The 25990-nt window shown below is 39.4% G+C and overlaps 1 protein-coding gene across 2 annotated transcripts in view; it reads left to right on the top strand.

Moving 5' to 3' along the window:
• Nucleotides 1-25990, top strand: part of VCL (vinculin) — a 112156-nt gene that overhangs the window by 73253 nt on the left and 12913 nt on the right. For both annotated transcript variants that reach the window (XM_077454047.1, XM_077454048.1), the window contains exons 8-18: nucleotides 2337-2484; nucleotides 3840-3993; nucleotides 4677-4852; nucleotides 5525-5715; nucleotides 8616-8815; nucleotides 9924-10052; nucleotides 10132-10281; nucleotides 11364-11472; nucleotides 11618-11920; nucleotides 12634-12758; nucleotides 15664-15849. In XM_077454047.1, the coding sequence (XP_077310173.1) occupies nucleotides 2337-2484; nucleotides 3840-3993; nucleotides 4677-4852; nucleotides 5525-5715; nucleotides 8616-8815; nucleotides 9924-10052; nucleotides 10132-10281; nucleotides 11364-11472; nucleotides 11618-11920; nucleotides 12634-12758; nucleotides 15664-15849 (1871 nt within the window). The remainder of the gene's footprint in view (nucleotides 1-2336; nucleotides 2485-3839; nucleotides 3994-4676; nucleotides 4853-5524; nucleotides 5716-8615; nucleotides 8816-9923; nucleotides 10053-10131; nucleotides 10282-11363; nucleotides 11473-11617; nucleotides 11921-12633; nucleotides 12759-15663; nucleotides 15850-25990) is intronic.

Raw genomic sequence — 25990 nt, 5'->3', positions numbered from 1 at the left:
TGGTGGCAGTTTCTATGATGGTGTCTCCCTCCCCTCAGGGGCTTTGCTTTGGGACATCCCAGATAGTAATTACTATAGCTGCTCTGTGTCCTGTGATGTACGATAAAGAAAATGGTATTTTTCCTACAGCTTATCTGCAAAATCTTTTTTCTTGGAGTACATCACAGGACACAGAGGTCCCTCCTCTCTTTTGGTAATTGCTTGCTACAAAACTGAGGTACTTCCTGTATAGGAGGGGTTATATAGAGGGGGGATTTCCTGTCTTTTGGGTGTGCCATTGTCCATTCACCTATAGGTGGCATATAACCCAGATAGTAATTACTATAGCTGCTCTGTCTCATGATGTACTCCAAGAAAAGGATTTTACAGGTAAGCTGTAGGAAAAATCCTATTTTTACAATATAGAGGAACATTTTCCTTTTTAATCGCCTTTACAAAAAGAAAAGAAAAAAAAATGAAAATTATTGCCAGTGGCACTACAAACCCCCTCACCTTCGATCTTCTGATCCTCTGTCCTGCTGTTTGCAAACCTTTAGAGCCAGTTCACATAGAAACGGGCAACTGCCAGGATGTTTTACCTGCCCTGCAGCTGTCTGTTCCAAATGTGGTAAGGGCTGTGTGCTGCACACACTTCATCGCTGTACAGCAGTACACTTCATGTTGCTGTTTTCTGTGCGTCCTTGCGGTGACCCACATTTTACAATGCAGTAAAATGCCTTTCATCACACATATTGTGAGTTCACCCCCTCAGTCCTTTCACACCGGACGAAGGGGAGCGTACCATTGTGAATGTGTTAATTAACACTACTACTAGTGTTTAGTCCTTGTAATGGCAGTCATTGGTTCACAGCTATCACAAGGTACAGAGCTACTCTGATTTGCTGTACATATCATAACTGTTATCTGAGCTGTCCAGTGACTGCTTACACCACAGCCATTTTGCAGTAGAACTTGCCTTTTGAGTGTTTTGTAAAGCGCCATTTTTTTTTATCAGCTTTCTAGAAAGGTGGTTAAGTCAGTGTTTGAAATGTTTGACGGGTCTGTTGTCAAGGTCTTCTGTGCTAAAAGGTGTATGTCTGCTGCTATTCCTAACCTCTCCTTCCCAAAATGCCAGCTGCCTGGCTGTCAAATTTTATAACTTTTTGATATTCTACTTTCTGATAATTCCTGATTTTCAGTCACTAGGCCTGCAAATCGGGATCTGATTCAGAATATATTCAAGTCAGAGAATCAATATACCAGCAGGGCATTTGATGTTTTCAGAAGTAGCTATGCAAGTCCCCATGTTTCAGGCAGCACAGTTTTCCTTTAACCACTTGCTTACTGGGCACTTAAACCCCCCTCCTATCCAGACCAATTTTTAGCTTTCACTGCTGATGCACTGTGAATGACAATTGCGCGGTCATACAACATTGCACCCAAATGAAATTTTTAGCATTTTTTTCCCCCAAATAGAGCTTTCTTTTGGTGGTATTTGATCACCTGTGCGTGTTTTTTTTTTTTTTTTTTTTTGTGTGTTATAAAATTTTAAAGCGGGTCATTTTTGTCCATCATTCATATATGCTGATGAGGCGGCAGTGATGGGCACTGATCGGTTACACTAATAGGCAGCACTTCTAGGTGGCATTGATAGGTGGCACGTGTGGGCACTTTCAGATGGCATATATGAGGCATAATTGCCTCTTCCGTTTCTGGACCAATGTCCCTTTTAAGATGAGCCGGTGATCAGCTTTTTTTTTTTTTTTTTTTTTTTTCCTCCTCTGCTGTCACCGTGAGGAGAAGAAAAAAAGCGATCACCGAACTTTTGTTTTGATCATGTGATCAGTTGTCATTGGCTGACAGCTAATCACATGGTAAGGGGCCAGGACCGACCCCTTACTCGGATCGTTGATCAACCGAGTCTCAGTCATCGTTGATCAACCGACTCGGTCATCACAGCGCTCCGCGCGGCCTGTAGGGCGCACACAGGGAAGCATGCACAGGGGAAGTCGACATATGACAACCTCCCAGGAATTCACATCCGCGCTGTGTCCGTCATTCGGCCATAGCGCTGATGTCAAGTGGTTAAGATGCCATTAAAATGGTTAGATCTCTCACTGAGATTATTGGGCAATGAATGATCAGTTCAAATTTTGTCGGATGTTCGTTAAATTACATTTCTGGTCAGTGTTACACTGCTTGTTTTCTATAACTCTTCCTATTGTCTTCTGGGCATAGGCTATGCAGATTTACAGGTGTCGCCGATATTTAAATATAGTTTCTGGTTTCTATAATTTATAATTTTGTTCTGTGCTTTCGGACACAGTTTAATCTCTGCCCCATGTCTGTCTGTCCAGGTGATGCCGGAGAACAAGCTGTACGTCAGATTCTGGATGAAGCCGGGAAAGTTGGAGAGCTTTGTGCAGGCAAGGAACGAAGGGACATTTTGGGGACCTCCAAGGCTCTAGGTCAAATAACAGATCAAGTGGCTGATCTAAGGGCGAGGTATGTATAACCTTTCATCAGAAAATAGTTTCTATGGTGTGTGCTGTCTTCATTTTTTATTATGTACTGGCTGCCTGTAAAAGCGATCCAGTGGATAATTAGCTGCTGGGATCACGTTTACAAAAAAGAAAATTCTGGCTGAAAACTGATACTGGGATGATACTTGTAGCTGAAGGCATCATCCCTGTATAACTACTGCAACTCAAGGACGCCCTCAGGTGGCAAGTGGTTAAAGGAAACCTGAACTTTGAGGATATAGAGCTGTAGACCTCTCCTTCTGAAAATGCTAATTGCCTGGCTTTCACACATGGCAAATAACAGGAAGCTTTGGGCTCACAGGAATTTGGTTAAACAATGCTGAACCGGCCCTGGATTGAAGCATAGCATATGGAAGGGGCAGCGCTGAAGATTGGATGAGCATTTATTTTAGTCAAATCTGATTTTTATATTCTTACAGGTCATTGCTTTAGAAAAGGAAGATGACATTGGGCTTTACAGTTTGCATTAACTAGATTTACATGGATTGTGTACTGGCATTGTTGTAATTTTAAATAAATTATCGATTTATCCCCCCCCCCCCCCCCCCCAATATTTTATTAGGAAGTTGTACAGACAGGTGAATAAAGAAAAGCTAATCGAAGAACACACCTGGAGTGGTAGCTCTAATAAATTTGTGTCCATTTTGCTGGTCCTGGTCCTACCAGGACCAGCAAAAATTCGAGCAACAGTCACATAGTCTATAACCGCATCCAAAAATGAGAAGAAAAACAAAAAATGAAAACCTAAGAACAGTGCGCCACCCAGTACTCTCTTACATTTCTTGTATGAAAAAACAAACTGGTAGATCTCATTACTGCAAAATTGCAGAACCTCAAACCCAAGGTTATCAGCAGGAGAAAAACCAACAGACCCTTTCCAACAATAATGGTTGGGCTCCCAGTAAAATTACATTACCATTAAACAGGGAGGGGGAGTGGGCATGGGGTAGGGAGAGGTAAAGGGTTGTCAGGTTTAAAGAGAGAGGGCGGCTGGGTATCCCACACCAGTGTGAAGTCTACTCTGGTGATGCTCATCTACTTTGAAACTCTTGTTTCGTGTGGTAGAGCACACAGCTTGTACACCCCAGTTAAATAGTATGGTGTGGATGGTTATAGGGTAAGCTGGTTATTTCTGTTTCAAGTCACTTGGAATATGATCTGTGCAGAACATCACTGTTTGGTATGGTATGGGGTTAACATCTGAAACAATATTGCTGTTATAGATTCTACCAAACTTCTGTAGAAAATTTTAATGACAAAATAGCTTTGCCTGTTTTTATTTTAACTCCTCCTAAATATTTTTTCTTCATGGCACAGAGGTCAAGGAGCTACCCCTACAGCAATGCAGAAAGCACAGCAAGTATCTCAGGGCTTAGACCTCCTGACAGCTAAAGTCGAAAATGCCGCCCGTAAATTGGAAGCGCTGACAAACTCCAAACAGGCCATTGGCAAAAAGATTGACACTGCTCAGGTAAAACCAAACTGTTATGTCGTTTTTCACTTCTAGGTGCCCTGTATTCCCAAAATACTCAAACGAGAAACTGATTTGTGCAGGCCGGAGGAGCTTGAATTGCTCCCTAGCCATTATTTGTTAGGACTGTGCTGATAACTGTAGACACGCGCTTCCCATCTTTAATTTCCCATGTAGAACACTGAATTTGTGGACCTCCCCCCCCCCCCTTTTTTTTTTTTTTTTAAATAATAATGGTAACCCCATAATTGCAGTCAGATGAATTTCATAAGCTAAATGTGCTAGAACTTTTGCATTGAGAAATGGGAGTGAGTTACGGATGAGTCCAATAACAACAATTGTTGTGCTATACCTTTTTAAGTTGAGGTCTTCTAGCACTATGTATATATGAACATTTGCATGCACCAAAAATCATAATGTGCAAGTCCACAAAAAAATGTAAATATCCAGCGACTCTTGAAATCTTCTGATCTCTGTGTGATTTCCACCATCACTTAAAAAAATTAAAAATAAATCAGCCTCTTACCAAAATGAAAGCTAAGCACTAAGCTTTATAACCATGGTCTACCATGCCCCAAAAAGCATTAATTGGAATCACTGTTCGATAACATGATATATCCATTTTGAATCATCTATAAGTTTTTTATTGCTTAATTTCTTTAAGATGTGTTTTGCTTCCTTAGAGCTGGCTTGCAGATCCCAATGGGGGTCCTGAAGGTGAGGAGACCATTCGAGAAATCCTAGCTGAAGCCAAGAGGATTGCTGAGTTGTGTGAAGATCCCAAGGACAGAGAGGACATCTTGCGTTCCTTGGGGGAAATAGCAGCATGTACAGCTAAGCTGAGTGACCTCCGACGACAGTATGTACAAAATGAATTCAAATAAACCTGTTACGTATCAATATCAGTTCATACTTGCAATTAATGACAAATTGTGTATTTAGAGGCTGTGCACGTCAATAGTCATGAGATCTAGGAGGTGCAGGCTGCTAAAGATGTATGCAAATTTTAAACTTTTTAGAAATTCCAAGAATAAAAGATTAGCTCTTTATATCTCTGGATATGTTAATCGTTCCCCGACCCTGCACCTCTCATCTTTTCAGTCTCCTTATTGGTAAAGGAGGCAGCCTGTCACTAGGGCAAACGGTGGAAAACTTAAGAGGTGAGAAGGGGCAAATCCAAGATTGACTTTACAGGAAAAGTTGAGATGATGTGCATATAATTTAACATTTGTGAATCTGCTGATTTTGTTTTGACTTTCATGGATACTGGCTCCACATGCCCAATATGACTTTTCCAGATTTAGCTGAAATCAAAAACCAAAAAAACAGGTAGGACAAAGGGGATTTCTCCTATAAGAACAATCGGCACAAGAGACACTCCATGCTAATAATAAGTTAATGTACCTATTTTTGTTTTTGATTTTATCTAAACTTAGTCTTTAAGCAGGTTTGGTTTTTATTGACAGGGATAGAAATACAAGCATTGGTGTTTTTTATTTTTCCTTTTTTTCTTAAAAAAAAAAAAAAACAGAGGGAAGGGAGACACACCAGAAGCTCGAGCTTTAGCGAAGCAGATAGGAACTTCACTGCAGAATCTGCAGACCAAGGTGAATCGTGCCGTGGCCAACAGCCGCCCTGTGAAAGCAGCTGTAAATATGGAAGGGAAGGTAGAGCAGGCCCAACGCTGGATTGACAATCCCTCTGTGGATGACCGTGGTGTGGGTAAGAAAATGTTTAAAATTTATATATATATATATATATATATATATAATCATTTTGTATATCATGTATTGAACCTCTGTTAGATTTCTATTGCTGTGTTCTCCTTGAAGGTTTTCCTTTGCTTCCTGTCTGGGGTGATGGGTGTCAGACAGAACAGGATGTGAGGGGGAAATCTTCCCAACATGGATACAATATAGAAAAAAAAGGGGTTAGATACCGCGCTAAAAACTAAATAAATCACTAAAAAATATAACTGCAGCTCAAATTTGTAAGATATTTACAAACACCATAACCAAAACATCGAATATAGCTGCGCATAAATTTAAGCTAAAATAATGTAATAATAAATGACACCAAAAAATCACCGTAATAAATATAAAATCGTACTCATGAATGAACATGTGATTAAATAAATGTGTAATACCTGATAAACACGTGATAATAATGAATCCTAAAATAAAGTAATTATATCAAAAGTCCAGTGAATGAAGTGAAAATGGTGACTTAATCAAATTCTTCTGTGCAAACAAACACCAGTGCTTGTGAACCTCCACCACACAACATATGCGCTTACCAGAGGGTAAGCAATACAGGGCCTGTAGTATTAAATCTGTGGTGTCAAATCAACCTCCAGAAACTCACCATAGTGTAAGTCCATAAAACGGTTCATTTTATAAGCAAAAATATTGTACTTACATTTGTAGAAATATTAAAAGCTCGTAAAGAAATGCGTCCGTTTCGTTCAAGAAGAGTGACTTAGTCATGGGGAAATATTTCCACAAATGTAAGTGCAATTATTTTGCTTATAAAATAAACTGTGTTTTATGGACTTACACTATGGTGAGTTTTCCTTTTTCATTGGGATCGTGATTGCTGCTTACTGGTCTGCCCTTTGAGTTTGGATCGTTTGGCTTGTCCTCATTCTAACCACAGCTGATTCCTGCCATGGATGTCTGGAGGTTGATTTGACGCCACAGATTTAATACTACAGGCCCTGTATCGCTTACCCTCTGGTAAGCGCATATGTTGTGTGGTGGAAGTTCACAAGCATTGGTGTTTCTGTTTGCACAGAAGAATTTGATTAAGTCACCGTTTTCACTTCATTCACTAGACTTTTGATATAATTACTTTATTTCTTTTATTTTAGGATTTATTATTGTTATCACGTATTTATCACGTATTACACATTTATTTAATCACATGTTCATTCATCAGTATGATTTTTTATTGTGGTGATTTTTTGGTGTCATTTATTTTCATATATTATTACATTATTTTAGCTTAACTTTATGCACAGCTATATTCTATATTATGGATACAATATAAAACCTCAGAGGTTCCTTTCCAATAGTTTTATTGTTTAGGAGAAGTATACAAAGCGAGAGTGAACTGTTAAAGAAACATTTGAAAGCCTTGTTTAAAGAAAACACAAATAATAAAGTACCATGCACATTTTCCACATTTGTAAGAATCCACTGGCAAGCTTTAAAAACCATACAAGTGGGTGTCCCTACAATATTTGTAACCACGTTAGATGGCTAATTGGTCTTTGGGGAATAAGGTAAGGATTCCAGTGCTATCCAAGGTGAAAAGGATTTTGAGTGTGGTACTCAACCAGCAGTGCCAATTTTGCAGTCTGAAAGTATTTAATAAGGTATGGAACCCCCACTTGTCCTCTATGCTTGGGTCTCTTACTGCCCCATATGAATTTTCTAATTTTTTTTCTTTGACATAACTAAAGGTCTCACATACTAATGCTATATACATACTTTATGATATAATATAGTTTGTTTGGTATAATGTATGATGGCAAACATACCCAAATGTGGAAGGGGATCCAGTTTCTCTTCACGTCAAGGATATTCTGAATATTGCGGGAGATATTCAAGGCCTGCAATTTTGAATGGTTCTCCCTAAGCTCTGAAATATTTGAAAATTGTTGTAGAGTGGCGTGTAAGTTGAGGATAGTGATAGTGGGAGAGGATATTAGAATTAAAATGTCTGAATAAAGCGCATTTATGTTCCTGGTCTCCACATGGGATATCTTTTGATGTCTGCGTTGTTCCTTATCTTAATTGCTAAAGGCTCAAGTGCTAACATGAATAGGATGGAGGACAGGGGTCAATCCTGACAAATGCCTCCTAGGTATGCAAAGGCATCGAGATCTATAGCTTTTTACCATCAATGAATGTTGGGTCTTTATACAACATAGAAAGTTTTTTTTTATATGAATATCGGGCCTAGACTGTATCTGTTTAAGGTGTAGAAGTAGTAGTCGCATGATGTAGAATCAAACGCTTTTTATAACATTTTAGGACAAATGCATGCTTTGTCTCTTCTCTTTTGTATCCCAGTCAGGTTGAATGGCTGAAATACAATTAATTCTCCACGTTTTATCCAATGCCTGTCTGTGGGAAATGAACCGCCCCTGATCAGGGTGGATATAATGGGAAAGGAAGTTAATCCTGGTAGCTAAAATTTTGGTCAAACTTAATTAAGGAGATAGGACAATAATTCGCACAATCTCCATGGTCCTTACCGGAAGTTGCGATTTATATGTATGAAAGCCATGTTCTCATGCAAAGGTAGACAGTGAGGGGGCCAGTATCTTAACGTATTGTCTCAGAGAGGCTCTTACCCTTCCTACGCTATCCAAATATTAATTAGATAAAGTTTTTTGGTTGAAGTTAAACCTTAACTGGTATGTCATGAGAATGTTTGCATAAAGCATTCCATGATTTATGTCCTTGATCGGTTACCGTCAACAACAGCTAAAAAAAAAAAAAACACTTATGTATGTTAACTTTTTTTTTTTTTTTTTACCTCAGCGATTCAATGTGTGTATTTTTAGGAGTATGTCTTCTAGCATTGTCAGAGCATTTATTTTCTCCTTTCTAAAGGTCAGGCTGCCATCCGTGGCCTTGTAGCAGAAGGACATCGCCTGGCGAACTCTATGATCGGACCATACCGCCAAGATATGATGGCGAGGTGCGACCGTGTAGAGCAGCTGGCGGGACAGCTTGCCGAACTAGCAGCACGGGGTGAAGGGGACACACCACAGGCTCGAGCTGTGGCTGCTCAACTCCAGGATGCATTGAAGGTTGACTGAATTAATTTGACTTTGATCTATACACTTTGAACAGTATTTACAGGTATTTAGTTGAATGCATTTGACACTTGTTAACAAAGTACCTTGGTCATGGTGATGGTAAAAGCAGCAATTGTGCTTACTGAAGTAAGGTGACCAAGAAAAAGCAGAGTAGGTTAGAAATAGTCATTGTTTAGTAATCCAAAATTTTTGGGATTATATACCAATATTAAATCTGGCCTTGCAGCTAAAGTACAACATATGTTTTAACGCCTTTTTCTGAATAGGTTTTCTCCCATTTACTGAAGCACAGCATAAATAAGGAGAAAGTTCTATAGGGAGCAAGTTTGTGTACTTACACTTGTAGTGTCTAGGTAAATTGAGATAATCCGCCTTCTGGCAAGAACTTGGAAATGAAGAGTACTCCAGATCTCGCTGAGATAATGCTTCCAGCGCTGTACTGCAGTATCTTCTCTTGATTTAGAGTGCTCACCTTTCCTTGATCATGTTGGCAGGAGGTTGACGGCACCCCCTGCACAAGCTGATGGAAAGGTTACTAAGTTTTCTTCCTACTACAGGTCTTTTTTTTCCCCAAACTTTTACTCTGTGCTTAAACAAAGGGCTAGAGGTGTACTTGTACAGTGGTGTTTAAGTTGGGGATAGTGATAGTGGGGGAGGATATTAGATGTTAGAGTATTATTATTAGATTATTAAAATGTCTGAATAAAGCGCATTTATGTTCCCTTGAACACTGTGAGATTTAGTTTTTCGTTGGGCGAGGTAGGTGTGCTAGATTTTTATTTTTGTCTTTGGCCATATGAAGAGATATCAGGGCCTTGCTTTAGTCTGCATGGTTATATGCCGCTACTTTCAGGTGATTGGACCCTGGCAAAAGCTTTGCTGGGATGCCATCAACAATGGAGGTAAAGTGCTAATGACTACAGGCTTTTTCTTGCATTTGTTGGCCCTAATAGAGGGACAAATACTGTAGTAAAAACCGACAGAATGTAACACTTCCCCACGCTTCAAAGTAAGTTTTGCAGTTTGTTCTACTTTTTGTATTGCAATATATTGTCCGTATTTTGAAAGGGGGTTATCTTACATATATTTTGTTTTCAAGGATCTGAAGGCCAAGATGCAAGAAGCAATGACTCAGGAAGTGTCTGATGTCTTCAGTGATACCACTACTCCCATTAAACTTCTGGCCGTGGCAGCCACTTCACCACCTGATGCTCCAAACAGGGAAGAGGTCAGTTACTGATGCCTCTACCTTTCTTTACCTTACTTCGATTTTTCACCTAATGTCATGGTTTACCTCTTGTCACTAGATGTTTGAGGAGAGAGCTGCTAATTTTGAGAGCCATGCTGCTCGTCTGGGAGCTACAGCAGAAAAAGCAGCAGCAGCAGGATCGGCTAATAAAGCCACTGTGGAAGGAATACAAGCAACTGTAAAAACAGCCAGGGAGCTCACTCCGCAGGTTTGTCCAAGACTGGCTCTTACATTTTCAGTGACTAGTTATTAAACATTTAAAAACTAAACTGGGATAACTGGCATAGTTTTTCATACATTTAAGAATGTTTATTTTTTTCTTTTATCCTTTTAATTTGACGCTTTTGCTGTTTCTGACATAACTATGTCCATGGCAATGGCAGCATTAAAACAAACTTCTGATTGCTAGAACAGCTGGGATTTTGTTTAGTCTTATTTCCAGCTGCCAGCTATGGTAGATGCGTGCTTTACAGGTCCCCAATCACTTCTACATGTACAGTCTGTGTTTGATCAGCTTCAGTAGAGTGCAGAGGTGACAGTAGTGGTCTTATGGCTGAATTTGCATCGCATTCAGACCAAACTCACACAGGACCCTTTTTTTTCGCTCCGCAGCAGAATCGGATCGCATAGGTGTTCATACCCATGCAGTCCGATTCCAGTCCGCAGATCGCACTGGGATATGCAAACTGATTTGGGGGTGTCATTAACTTTTAACTGACACTCCCAGCAGTTTGCATAGGGCAGTGAGAACTGCCGCTGGGAGATGTGTGGATTTACAGGGATCCCGCATCGCAGCAGTATGAATCGGCCCTTGAAGTGCATTTTGTAATATGTGGGGGGAAAAAAAGTTTTATAGTCTTTCTATAGTGGTTTTCTTTACCAATAAAATGTGTAAATGTTGTCAGCCTAAGGTAGGCTTCCATCAAAGGTGTTTTATAAGTCTTGAACTAATTTGCAAATCAAAATGTGGAACACTAAGAAACAAAATGTGAAAGTAATTGTAGTAATCGCTACAGTAACATAATTTGTAATCACTGAAAATACGCTAGTTGCCCTTTAAACAAAAAAAGTAAAGTTGGCTTCAGTGTGGGAATGTTGCGTTACATAAATTTGTGTACTACTGATTATGTGAATTATATTTATCTTCCTGACCAAGTACTGGTGGGGCCGAAGGCTCCTTGTGCTTAGATCTGTTGTGTGATTGGCCTTTTCATTTCATTCATAATTTTTGGTGGATTTTGTTCTCAAACTTATCAATTCTCTTGGTCTTCTCATGTGTATGTTTTATAGGTGGTCTCTGCTGCTCGAATCATGTTACGTAATCCAGGAAACCAGGCTGCATATGAACACTTTGAAACCATGAAAAATCAGTGGATAGATAATGTAGAAAAGATGACAGGTTTGTTTGATGCAGTTTTCTTGGAGGACAGTGCCCATCCTTACTGGCAGAGATGGGCTACATTTTTATGTATTACTTCTTAGTATCCGCCTAAACTATTGCTTTCCATATTTAACTTTCTTTTCATTATCTTTTCATTTTCCAGGCCTTGTTGATGAGGCCATTGACACGCGGGCACTGCTGGATGCTTCTGAGGAAGCCATTAAGAAGGATATTGACAAATGCAAAGTGGCCATGGCAAATATGCAACCCCAAATGCTTGTTGCTGGAGCCACTAGCATTGCTCGCCGTGCAAACCGTATCCTGTTGGTGGCCAAAAGGGAAGTGGAGAATTCTGAAGATCCAAAATTCAGAGAAGCAGTGAAGAATGCTTCAGATGACCTGAGCAAGACCATCTCTCCTATGGTTCTGGAAGCCAAAGCTGTAGCTGGCAACATCTCAGACCCAGGTAAAAAAAAGGGCAGTTTGTGCTTCAAATATCAAGAATAAATGCATAAAAATGTTAAGGAGTTGAATTAAAAGAACTGTGGGGTATTCCATTACTGTCCTTATGACTAAATGCTAGTCACATGGTGGTCTCTGGCTTTCGTATTTTGGGCCACTGACCTGTACAAGCATGAAGCTAGTAAAGTCGGAACTCTGTCTTCATTTTTTTGGGGTAAATCACTCAAATGAATTATCAAAAAGCCTTTGTCACTGACCCAAAAAAGTTATGCATATTAGGTGTTCTGACTGCATCTGCTGCTTATTCCATGAGGACATTAGACCAGCATGACAGACAGGCAATCTGCATTTTCAGTACTTTTGTTACTTAATACAGGTTTCATTTAAAATGGGATATAGAGGATTAGTCATTTTTTTTTTTTTTTTTTTTTCCTGATTTCTGCACTTCACAGTGTTTTTATAATGAACCTGGAATGTCATCAGTAATACAGTGCATTTATTTAAATGTATAGAGGTATTTTACAACAGTGACACCATGTAAGCAGTTTTTGCAGATGTTCTGTTACAAGTAATGGGAAAGTTTTAAAAAGGGAAGAGTTAATACGTTTTTTCATTCTTTTTTTTTTTTTTTTTTTACTAGATGTATAGATATGTCATACATGTTGGCTTTTATTGTGACTATAATTTTCACACAAGCCATTTTTTTTTCTCCTAAAGCCCTACAGAAAGGCTTCTTGGACTCAGGCTTCAGGATCCTAGGAGCTGTGGCCAAAGTTAGGGAAGCCTTCCAGCCTCCAGAACCAGATTTCCCTCCACCTCCCCCTGACTTGGAGCATCTGCGGGTAAGCATTGTGTAGTGTGGTGGTATTGGCCCCTCCAAAAGAACTTGGGACCTGTCAACAGCCCCCGACCTAATTGAATCCAATGTAAAGGAAATTAGAATGGCTCAGGTTACTTTTTCTTGAATGCAGTCTAATTAACCAGCATTTAATACTCTACAGTTTATGAAATTGAAAATACAGTATCATTGGCAAAGTAGAACAATTTCTAGAACTGTAAAATACACATACCTTTTTATTTAAAATGTCTTTTGAGAAGTAAGGGTTCCCTCATTGCTGCCCACCTCCTAAAACAAAAACAGCTAGCTGCCTAGCTCTCTGATTTTAATACTTCAATCAGGTTCAGAGCAAGAAGGAAGTCAGAAAAAAAAATTCTGAATAATTTCTTCTCTTTATACTTGTTCTGGATTCCCAGGCCCCTATACACCTGATGTAACTGAGCAATTTAAAGCAGGTACCTTGCCTTGTTGATGCCCTAGAACACGTTATGACGTTATGACACATCTCCAGAATGGCTCTGACTTCTATTCACATGCACAGAATCTTGTGGCTCAAAAAGCCTGGCAGCTAATGCTAAATTGATCAATAAAAACGGTGCTTGCAGGATATAGTGCAAACCTCAAAATAATTGTATATGATGAGAATGATGTGAAAATATGATGAATTAATGAACAAAGAATAAACAAACCTACAGCAGCTGTCGCAAAGGTGTTACAACCTCAGAATATAAATTGATGACCATAAACAGCGCTAGCAGGGTATGTTAAACCACCCAACTTGCTAAAGTGCAAAATTAAGTGCCCAAAACCTATATCAATAGACTGGCAGTAATCTACAAACCAAAAGCATGAATCTGAAACAAATATAACGTGAACAGAGTCAGCTAAAGAATGTGAAAATATCATACTGCGCTGTCCTAAAGGAGATAAACACTCACTTAACTGCTGCAGCTAAATTATGTGAGATACCCACACTACCATGCCATTCCAAACGTATTAGCTGCGCTGAAAAAGTGTTTCTTACATGACTAATCACACAAAAACATTTACATACAGATATGAATAGTTGTGATCAATCGGTGAAATGACACAATCCCCAAAGTGATCAATATTTGTGAAATAACTATATGCACAAATTCTCAAAGCGTCCAATCAGACAGATGAAAAAAATAGTAAATGAAAAAGAGTCCTCCAAATATGCTTATATCTTTAGAAGTCTATTCCTCGTGACATCACATGAAAAATGTACACCCGGAAAGTAGTGACCCGTTCCAAGAGGGAAATCCTCCACCTCTGCACACACTGTCGCTTACCAGATTTTATGATCTCTTTTTAGGGAGATCTACACAGGCATGTAATCCTTTCACAGGCAGGAGTTCACTTTTAGGCTCTCAAGAACGGTTCTCATAGAAACGTCACGGATGACACAGAAATGTTCTAGGCAATGTTCCTCCCCCATGCGGAAAACAAAAATGCCTCCATAGTGTAATTCGTACACACAACGATTTATTTAAAGTAAAAGATTGCACTTACACATATATTCTTTCTCGTACACGCTCAAGATAAAACGAACAAGCCGGCCGGCTCAATTAGACGCTGCCCGTGTCTTCTGGGTCCAGCGTAGTACGCGGTGACGTCAGCACGTCGCTCCTCCCTATGCCGTTTTGTCACAACTGACGTCTTCAGCTAAAGATGCCTGTAAAGATTCCATACAGGTATGTCCTTTTAAAGGAGAATGTCTCTTTGGTGAGGCAATGGACAAATTCATCAAATATGTCACGAAGAGGAAAGGTCCATCTTCCACAGAGGAAGGCTCCAAAGTCAAAATTCAGCTCTTCCTTTTGGCGCTGGACTTGGAACACAAAATCCACCTAGCCGTCTTCCCAATGAGGGGTGCCCTCACTCCAAAGAGTAGCGTGGGCATCTGTCATGGTTTGCCTGGGTTGCAAACCTGGGGATTCAATCGGTTTCATGAGGGTACAAACTAGAGTTCCAAGCGTAACCCCCCCCCACGGCCACCTTACTATTTTCTTTTAAAAAAATATATAATTTCTAGCCAAAAAGTCTGATTTCTGAGCTCCTTAAACCAGTCTCTTGTCCTGGGGAGTAGTTCCAGTACCTCTATGGGACAGGTTAAAAATATTCTGTACAAACCTCTTCACGGTACAAAAACCTAATGGGGGTATTCGTCCTATCCTGGACCTAAAATTTCTAAACAATTACCTTCAGGATAAAAAGTTTTGCATGCAAAGTCAGTTATTGCCTCTGAGACCAGGGGAATACTTGGCATCCGTAGACATCCAAAATGCCTTTCTGCATATTACATTTATCCACGTCATCTGCACTTGGTGGTAACAATAGATTCCAGTTTCTCTGGCTGGGGAGTAGTCTTCCAATCCCTTGCAGTTCAGGGAACATGGTCACCAGAGGAAGCTAAGCTCAGAGCGAAAGGCACATCCTGCTTTAAAATACACCGCTGCTGAAATAAGTCAACTTATCTTAAGAGCTTACACTCTCAAAGACAAGGTTTCTCCTGCACCATAAATGCTCAGTTGCCTTTTTGTTGCCCTCCCTTATTCCTTGACCCAGAGATGTCCCATGGTCTACGAATATATAGATTCATACTTTTTGTTTGTATCATCAGCAATTTTTGTAGCTGATGCTTTTATATTTTAAACTATGGCATTCCCTCTACTAGCAGCTAGAATAGACACAATTCCTGAGCATGTTCCGTTAAACCACTATAGACGTTCTTTCTGTATTGGGTACAAGCGTACATTAGAGTGTATCTTCTGCTTTTAAAAAGTAATATCTGCTGTAAAATTCTCTATAAACATCACGTTAATCCTTTTATCAGTGATTTCCATGTTCTCAGTCAATTTTTAATACGTTTTTTTTCCCCCCCCTAGCTGACTGATGAGGCTGCACCTCCCAAACCGCCTCTTCCTGAGGGAGAGATTCCACCACCCAGACCCCCACCTCCTGATGAGAAGGATGAGGAGTTCCCTGAAGAGCTGGTGGGCGAGGTAGTGAATGAACCAATGATGGTGGCTGCAAGACAACTTCACGAAGAAGCACGCAAATGGTCCAGCAAGGTAATTTTCAAGGAGGGTGATATACATAGGTGGAGGAGGGCTAAATGAACTATAGACATTTCCTTCAGAAGAAATATGTTAAACATAAACATAAACACAAAACAAGACAGTCACAGTGTATGTATTTAGTTAGCTGTGCTGCAGTATTTCTCAGCCTGAGTTCCATTTACAAGTGATGTCCTCGGGATTTCCTTCTATGGTAATATTTGTGGTAACCTCTGACCTCATCCTGTTTAGGATTTAAGAAATCCTGAAAGCATGACCCGAAGGAAGGTTCTTGAGAAACACTACACAGCAGCTATTAAAATGTAATAAACTTGAAAGTACGTCTTGTGTTCTACATTATGGTAAACCAGCTGACAGAAAAAATGGGTTTTGTGTAAAAGTACAATATACTGACAAAGAGGAGCATGTTTAACTGCCTGGGGATATTAACCCACTAATTCCAGGGCCGTCTTTAACGCAGGGCAAAAGGGGCAGCTGCCATGGGTCCCAAAGCAGCTGCCACTTAAGCCCCGCGCTGCTTGCAGTTTTCCCGGAGTAGCAGGTGCTCCCATGACCCCACACCACCCCCCTCCCCCCGCTGTCCCAATATGACAAGAGAGCGGGACAGCTGTGAGCTTCATGTGCTTGAGCTCGCTTGTCCCGCTTCTCCCTCTGTCAGGAGTTGCAGACCGGAGTGACAGGGAATGACAGAGCGGCGCTCTGTGTTCCTCCCTCCCCCACCCACCCCTGGGTGGGGTATGGAGGGGTACAGACGTGAACGTGGAATGCAAAGGTTCACTATCTTCCCCCCCCCCATCATCCTGGACTCCCCTTCATTATTATTGTACAGGAGTTAAATAGCGCCGACAGTTTTGTGCAGCGCTTTACAACATGAGGGCAGACGGTACACGTACAATTCAATACAAAAGTTTACGTGTGTGTTCTTTTTTAAAATGTTGGCGTGGAGAGAAAATTTGCATGGGGTGATTGGACCCAGGGTCCAATCATTATTAAAGACGGCCCTAATTCCACCTTCATTCTATGTTACACACAACAAATGACCTTCAGTGAAATGAAGCACATTCTATGGTGATGAAGGTTTTTATTCCGGTATGGCTAAAGTCTGTTTCTTTCTTCTGAAGATGTAGGTCAGCAGCCTTTTCACATCTCCAATTTTGTGAATTTTATGTATGATGCTTTAAAACTATTGTTTGTGCTGGTCCATTACGTTTTCCTTTTGACCTGTTATAAATGTATCTTGTTTAGTTTTGAGTAGACTAGAAAATGGTTAAAAAAAAAAAAAAAAAACTTAGGAGTAGGTCCCTCTTATGGCAGATGTGCAGTCGTAAAATTGGATTTTACATCACTTTCTGTCCCAGTGACAGTTGTCACTAGGAGAAATTGAGAGAGACTCTTCCCAGTGAGGACAAGACAGCAATAAAAACTTAAAGTGGAACTTTAGTCAAAAAACTCCTGCTAGATCACGGCAGGTTTGCTCTTTTTTTATTATGAATAGCTATGTAATACATTAAAGAGGAAGTAAACCCTGATGGGTTTATTTCCTCTTTGTTTCCCTGCAAAGGTAAAGCATAATGGGCTACTATGCATCGCATAGTAGCCCATTATGTGTCACTTACCTGACACAGGAGCCAGTGATGTCACCGCTGTCCCCTCTTCCACAGAGCGTCCATCTTCCTTCCGGGTATCGTGGCTCCGGCTATGATTGGCCAGAGCCACAATGACGTCACTCCTGCACGGGAGCCGCCACTTACGGCATATCGCCGTTAGCAGCAGCATGCTCAGTGCGCCGTAGACAGCGGTGCCTGTCTTTTTGCAAATATCTCCTAAACCGTGTAGGTTTAGGAGATATTTCTTGGACCTACAGGTAAGCCTTAATCTAGGCTTACCTGTAGGTCAAAGTGGTCTGTAAGGGTTTACAACCACTTTAAAGTGCCTATACTATTAAAAATCGCCTGCTCTGCACATGCTCATTTGCTCTCTTTTTAAGTATTGTGTCGAATTTGTAGAGTCCTATCTGCTGACAGCCTAAAGATTTACTGGTGTAAAGGGGCTCTGGGCTTCAGAAAAATGGCAGCCTCCAGCAAGAAGAAACAGGAGCAATGCTGGAGGCAATTTACGGCACACACTAAATTTGGTTGCATGTTTAAAGTGGAAAGTGTGGAAGTGGCCAACAAGGGGCAAAAAGCGCCGCTGTCAAAGCGATTTGGCAGAGCTGCCCATTGATTTCAATGGCAGGGGCGGTTTAGGAGTGGTGTATACAACGCTCCCACACTGCCCCAAGATGCTGCTTGCAGGACTTTTTCCCATCCTGCAAGTGCACTGTCCCAGTGTGAAAGCACTTGGGCTCTCACACTGGAGAGGTGCTTTTCAGGTGCTATTTTTAAAGTGCCTCAGTGTTAAAGTAGCCAGTTTGTTCTCAAGTTGTTATGGGTAAAGTTCCACTTTAACTGAGATTCTAACCCTTCACCACTTAATACAAAACAAAAAGCTTTGGCTTACTGATACTTTGAATTTTTCTTTAAGGCTAGGTTCACTCCATCCCCGCGTGCGGCTCCCAGCAGGGGTCTGGTGCTTCCTGGTTCACCGTTCCAGATCCGATTTCAGCCTGAAATTTTTGGCTAAATTCAGACCTGAAACGGACCAAAAGATGCACAGGAATGCTGTGCAAATTTGCATCTAATCCGCAGTGGAGATAGGTGAATTGGCTCCATAGAGAGCCGGTCAAAATCTCCTGCTATTGCAAATTGGATGCTCAGAACCCACATACAGTTCCTAATGGCGCGAACCCAGCCTTAGACCTAAATGTAGTGTATACAGCTATTCATTTCCCAAACTTTAATCTTTTAACAATATATACCATTTTGCAGTTTCTTTCATTAGCTGTCTTTGTGATTAAATCTGTACATTTGATATGGGTTACGGTACCCCATAAACTTTCTCATTCTATTTTCCTAGTGGCATGTTGTGTTTTACAATGGTACATTGTTTATAGGTGTAAGCTTGCGTATAACAAAGTGTGCAATGATTGGATGTAAAGCAGACATATATTGCAGTATACTTTTATCGCCAACTTTATTAGCAAAACAACCCTACATATTGCCTCGTTAAACCTAATTTTGCTATTTTACTGGAGGCCTCATTTCAGCACTATGTCTTGCTAACTGCCATCTCCAACCAAACCCCCCCCCACCTCCCCTCCTGTACAATCAAGGTGACTGAGTGACCGGTTGGCAGGGCATAGTCCTGCAGTTGGTCTGATTCCCAGTAACTGACACCAGTCTCAATGGCTTACTGCATATCTTTAAACTAGACCTGTCTTTGGAAAAAATACACGGGCTGCCATTTCAGACCACCTGAATGATGTTTGCCTGACTGTTTTGAGGCACTTGTTTTAAAACCTTGAATCACTGGCTAAGTGACTGACTCAACGTAAAAAGGCATATCAGGTTAGTAAAATCTGCATACTTGTTCCAGTTTATTCGAACTAAAGTACTTAAGCAGGGAAGTAGAATGACAGACCGCTAATATTTTCTAAATGAGGTCTGCAATGGCAGCTTCTGCTTGTCTTTTATCACAATTGGTCATATAAGTCTTCAAGTCTTGGTGAGATGTCTACAGAATAAAAGCAGGACTGAAATGTTTCCTAGAGAATATCGCTGCAGGCTTTTCTCAGCACCTTTCGCGTTAACCAAAACTTTAGACATTTGGTCGCATGATTTTTTGATTAGTACTTAAGCTCTCCCTTTGCTCATCATCTCAATAATAATAATAATAGTAATGTATGAAACTGAGCTTGTGGATGAATCAATTAAAAATCTATACCTGAGAAGCAGTCCACACTACTAGATATAAATAGTACATACGCATCCGACTGAAAGTGCAGTGCCAATGGGGATGCCAACATAATAAAAACCTTACTTGGGATAAAGTGCTGTGTGCCAACATAAATATATAAAAACAAATTAATACATGTGAATAAATAACACAAATTACTGTGCCTAAATATAAAATGTAAATCAAATGACAAATCTATAATAAAATAATGTAATATCTATATCTGTGTAAAACCCCTATGTTGAATGAAGTGAAGCCATGCATTCCATTCATTTTGGAAATGACCACAACCACCCACTATAATACTTTGATACTCTAAGGCAGTGATGGCGAACCTTGGCATCCCAGATGTTTTGGAACTACATTTCCCATGATGCTCATGCACTCTGCAGTCTAGTGGAGCATCATGGGAAATGTAGTTCCAAAACATCTGGGGTGCCAAGGTTCACCATCACTGCTCTAAGGCAATCGATATCTTTCTTTATGGAAGATCTCACCTCTACCCTTCATAACACTGAAGAGAAATTCAGACAGACTTGGAGTCCTTGCAGCTATTTTACAACTACTGTCTCATATCTTCTATGACTATATGGCTCAGTGCACAGTCCCTTGAACTAATTCTGGATATTTTATATAATGGTGACAAAGCTAATTTCCCCATAGTCTCCCACAAATAGTAGTCTCAGTGTCCTCCTTTTCTCTATTTAAGTTGGTACCTTTATCTATTTGTTTTTTTTTAAACATTCTTAATTAAAAAAAAAAAAAAAATAGTTCTGTGGTGAAAATTTCTATGCTTTTTATGAACATTTTCCCACCTTATTTAAACTCTAAACTATCATATGAACATTTCACTATAAACATTTACAATATTGAAACAAGACTTTTTTTATTACCTTGTGACGGTTGAACTTGGATAACAGGACATACTTCCTTTCTGTTTTTACTCTGTACCCCATATATTATAGTGTTTATCTCTTTGCATATACTGATTTTACTATTGTATTTTTGTCTTTTACATTTTTTTTATTAGAACATGTCACTTTGTTTTTGTTTATGCCTAAATCAACTGTCTACTTTGTGACATCTAAGTAAAGACATAAGAAAAAATAAATCTAAAATGTGCAACTTGACTGAAATTAGTAATCAACTCAAAACTCATGAAATATACAATATGCCATGTGCCATCATAAATATATAAAAATGATAAAATGCTAAATTAAAAGCCAATAATTTGATAAACTAAAAATTCATAATTTTTTTTGCATGTTATGCAGCATATTAACTTCTAAAATGTCTTCCATGCCATAAACCCCCTGGCCATGTACTGTATATGAGAGAATTGAATTCTGTCATGTTAGAACCGTTTACTATGGAGTAAGTACTAAGGAGTTACTTTTTTTTTTTTTTTGGGATATCCATGAACTGTCCATGGAGAATAATAAAATTCTTACTAGTACTTTTTTTAAACCCATGGATCACAATTTGTTTATATCCTTATCAATCATGGCTGTAATCGGTGCCACCTTGCCAATTTTTACAGCTCAAGCAGAATTGCTTTGAGATAAAGGCCTTCAATGTCCAAGCAAAGGTACTTGGGGAAAGATTTGTTGAGAAGAAGTTATGATGGAGAGAGTTTGGATTTGCTTATCTCCCAAGTACACACATTGAGTAGCGATACCCTTTCAGTTTAAAAAGATGTAAAAAAAAAAAATAAGATGGAATCAAATACAGTTTTATGGTCTACGACCACAATTTTTTCCAGCCAGCGTTTTGTTATTAAATATGTTTTAGGGAAATATTGGCCAATTTTTAAGAATTGCAGGGTTTTGTGCCCTTTTTTGCCAGATAAACTTACTGTCCTTTTCAAAGGAGTAACATTCTTACGTAAAAAAAATGGCTCCCAATCTACTGGATCAGCCAGTTAAACAATCCTCCTATAATTTTAAAGGATATTTTTTCCATGTAAAAAATGCTCTTGAATAAATCCGTTGGGTAATATGAAAGTGGTGTACCTTTTATACATCTACTTCCACCTCTCGAACATTCCATAAAATCCTAAATTATCTGTGCCTCTACCAACATAGTTTATTGCATTGCCCTTGTGGCTTGCAATACGTTGGAAAGGCTACATGGGCTTTTAGTTTATTCTTCGGAATAGACAAATATACCCCACATTAAAGCAGGAAATCCAAAGAGAAGGGAAATATCCAACCTGGAAACTCAGTGGATTTATGAGCTGTGCTTGTTTTCACCTCACTGTTCAAATATGGAGTGGGTAATGCATTTATCAACAGCTAGTCACCCACTCCTTTTATTTTATTTTTTTCTTTGACCTCTTTCCATTTTGTCCACTTTTTTTTTGTCTAATTTTTTTCCCCCTTTTTTATCCTCTAGTGGATTTTTCTTAATTTGACTGTGAAGAGAGATCAACCATTTTCATATAAATAACCATTTTTGGACTCTCTGTTCCTAGGATTTTTCTTCTTTTTTTCATTTGTATAGTGAGGTCACCTTCTAATTGGCAGCTTTAGTACATCTGGGTTTTCTGTATTGCCAACTGCCGCATTTTTATTAATGAATACAATTCAATTCATTTTTGTTTGTGTCAGTTTCAGTAATTTGTGGAGATTTTTTTGATGCTGTTAAATCTAGTTGGACGTTTGGAAATGCAAATTAGGCATTTTTGCCTAGAGATGGTAAAATAACTAAGTTCTGTATTGTGAAAACAAATCTTGGCTTGGGATTCTTTGTTAGTCACTTCTGCATTTTCCAATGTTGGCACGTGGCACTTTCATGCGCATTTAATTAATTTTGGGTTTATTATTAGTCTTGTGTGTTGCACATTTCATATTTAAGCACAGTGATTTGTGTAAATTTACCTGTGTTTCTTTTTAGATATTTGTTGGCACATGACACTTTAAGTTAGGTTTTTTTTTTATGATGTAGACCTCCTGATCAGTGCAGCACATTTCCAGTCAGATGTATAAATATTAGTAACATATATTAGAATGTGAGATGCCCTTTTTACTATTAAATTATTTGCTTTCCATACAATGAGCATAATGGGTTTTGTAGACAAAAGCTTGGTTGGAAACCAAATTTAAACTGAATATCGATTTAAATGGTATTAATAAAGTTAAATAGTTATGAAAGCTTCTGATTGGAATTGCAGTAATGTTTATTGGTTTATACAATTGTGCTTAAAGACCAACTTCAGTTATGGATATTTTCTTTGGTCCAATGTAACTGTGTATACCATTCCTGTGGGATGCTTCTAGAAGCTGGAAGTTGCTGTAGTAGACACCACTACTACAATGATCTTTACTAGCTTTTGGGTCCCAGGCGAACCGGCTGCCCTGTTGCTCTCACAGAAGGTTGGCTGTTTGGTTTGGGCACCATTCAGATCACTTTTCATTTTCTCAATGACTTCAAATCATTCTCCGGACGAGGTGGAGATGGGCGGTAAAGTCGTGCTCTCCATCTTGTCCAATTAGTGAATGCTTTGCTTTCGCAATGTTTTACTACCAACACAGAGGGACTAAACGTTGGTGTTGCAATACATTCATGCTCCTCCCATTGACATGTCTGTCATACAGATTTGGCATACATCAAAGAAAAAGAGGTCGGAAATGTCATAATTCTAAATCTTCACAATGTAAACAAAATTGCTTCCCAAAGCAAGTATTTAAAGTGTTATGTACAGTATATTGCACATTAAAAGCCAAGTCCACCCAAAATCATAGTTCATTGATGTTTTTGTCTATGGCCTTATGCCAAATGACTGCATATACAGTATATAGATACAGTGCCTTGAAAAAGTGTGTATATTATATATATTATGAGAGAGAGACCTGTTGGAGTCTGCAGAAGACTCAAGCAGGACAACGCCCCTAAACAGACACCGAGAGACTGACTCTCTAGAAATTTTGTTATGTTACAACCAAAAACGTAAATGTATTTTATTGGGCTTTTTATGTGATAGACCAACACAAAGTGGCACATAATTGTGAAGTGGGAGAAAAATGAAAAATGTTTTTCAAAATTGTTTACAAACAAATATGTGAAAAGTGTGGCATGCATTTTTATTCGGCCCCCTTTACTCTGATACCCCTAACTAAATTCTAGTGAAACCAATTGCCTTCAAAAATTACCCAATTAGTAAAATGAGTCCACCTGTGTGTAATTCAATCTTGGTATAAATACAGCTGTTCTGTGAAGCTCTCAGAGGTTTGTTAGAGAACCTTAGTGAACAAACTGCATCATGAAGGCCAAAGAACACACCAGACAGGTCAGGGATAAATTTGTGGAGAAGTTTAAAGCAGGGTTAGGTTATAAACATCTCATGGAGCACTGTTCAATCCATCATCCGAAAATTGAAAGGGTATGGCACAACTGCAAACCTACCAAGATATGGCCGTCCACTTAAACGGACAGGCCGAACAAGGAGAGAATTAATCAGGGAAGCAGCCAAGAGGCTCATGGTATCTCTGGAGGAGCTGCAGGGATCCACAGCTCAGATTGGAGAGTCTGTCCACAGGACAACAATTAGTCGTGGAACTCCAAAAATCTTGCCACAAAGCCATTGTTGAAAGAAAGCCATAGGAAGTCCCATTTGTAGATTGCGAGAAGCCATGTGGGGGACACAGCAAACATGTGGAAGAAGGTGCTCTGGTCAGATGATACCGAAATTGAACTTTTTGGCCTAAAAGCAAAACGCTATGTGTGGCAAAAAACCAATTGCACATCACCCTGAACACACCATCCCCACCGTGAAACATGGTGGCAGAGTCATGTTGTGGGAATTCTTTTCTTCAACAGGGACAGGAAAGCTGGTCAGAGTGGATGGGAAGATGGATGGAGCCAAATAGAGGGCAATCTTAGAAGAAAACCTGATAAGAGTCTGCGAAAGACTTGAGACTGGGGCGGAGGTTCACCTTCCAGCAGGACAACGCCTCTAAACATACAGCCAGAGCTAGAATAGAATGGATTAGTTTAAAGCACATTTATGTGTTCTAATGGCCCTTTCAAAGTCCAGATCTAAATCCATTCGAGAATCTAACAAGACTTGAAAATTGCTGTTCAGACACTCTCCATCCAATCTGACAGAGGTTGAGCTATTTTGCAAAGAAGAATGGGCAAAAATGTCACTCTAGATGTGCAAAGTTAGTGGAGACATTCCCAAAAAGACTTGCAGCTGTAATTGCAGCAAAAGATGGTTCTACAAAGTATTGACTCGGGAGCTGAATACACATGCACGCCATACTTTTCACATATTTATTTGTAAAAAAAAAATGTAAAACCTTTTATCGTTTTCCTTCCACTTCACAATTATGTGGCACTTTGTGTTGGTCTATCACCTAAAATCTCAATAAAATACAATTCATTTTTGGCTGTAAAATGACTAAATGTGGAAAATTTCAGGAGGTATGAATAATTTTTCAAGGCACTGTATCAATGGCTTACTCAACACATTAAAGTCACACTGCCTGTAATATTCTCACCCAGGCTAATCATTTATTCATGTAAATAATTTTTTCCTAATTTTTTTGTTGTTGTGCTCTTTATAAACCTTTTATTAGTACTGCAGTTATGCATAATGAATCCATACTATAGTATATCTGAAATCCTAGACTGCTTATTTTTGATCAGTTGTCAATCAGTTGCTGACCTTTTGTGGTTGATCACAAGTGATAAAAAAGGTAGTTAAACCATTCCCATTTCTATCCAAAATTTTTATTATTTGCTGTCTGGGTCCCATTGAGAAGATTATCCTTCACTTCTATCCCAGAGATGAATAACCGGTAGAAAGAGGAAATCTGTGTGAGGGAAACTATACTCAGCTGTCACTAGAAAATACTTTCCTGTTGGAGGATTTTCCTCTTCTATTCTTTTACTGATAACTGTAAAACTTCGGATTCCCCATAAATTTCTATCTTTGTGACGGTGTTCACCATCCCTTGCAGGCAGGACACATCTCAGCAAGGGCACAGACAGCAATAGGAGTCTGTGATTGGGATAGAGCACCACACCTGCAAGATTTCTAACCCTTCCCTATGCTATCCAGGGCTTAAAAGTTGGGTTATGCACAGTACTTACATTTAAGTCCACAGGAGGTACATTAAAGCTAAACTTAACGGATTGATTTGGCAGTTTCCCAAAACAAGTTGCACTCAAGGCTTGCTGTGAAAGTGAACGGTCACTTGTGTTTGTGTTCTTAATCAGACTGCCAAGGCATCAAATGGCTGATTGTCATAACTGATCACATGTGCAGCACCATGGTAACCTGAGCAAACAGAGGCTA

Source organism: Lithobates pipiens, unplaced genomic scaffold, assembly GCF_037356315.1.
Source record: "Lithobates pipiens isolate NorthernLeopardFrog02 unplaced genomic scaffold, aLitPip1_a1.2 Scaffold_25, whole genome shotgun sequence".
NCBI lineage: Eukaryota > Metazoa > Chordata > Amphibia > Anura > Ranidae > Lithobates > Lithobates pipiens.
Note: the sequence above shows the minus strand (reverse complement) of the source record. Positions and strands in the feature narration are given on the sequence as shown.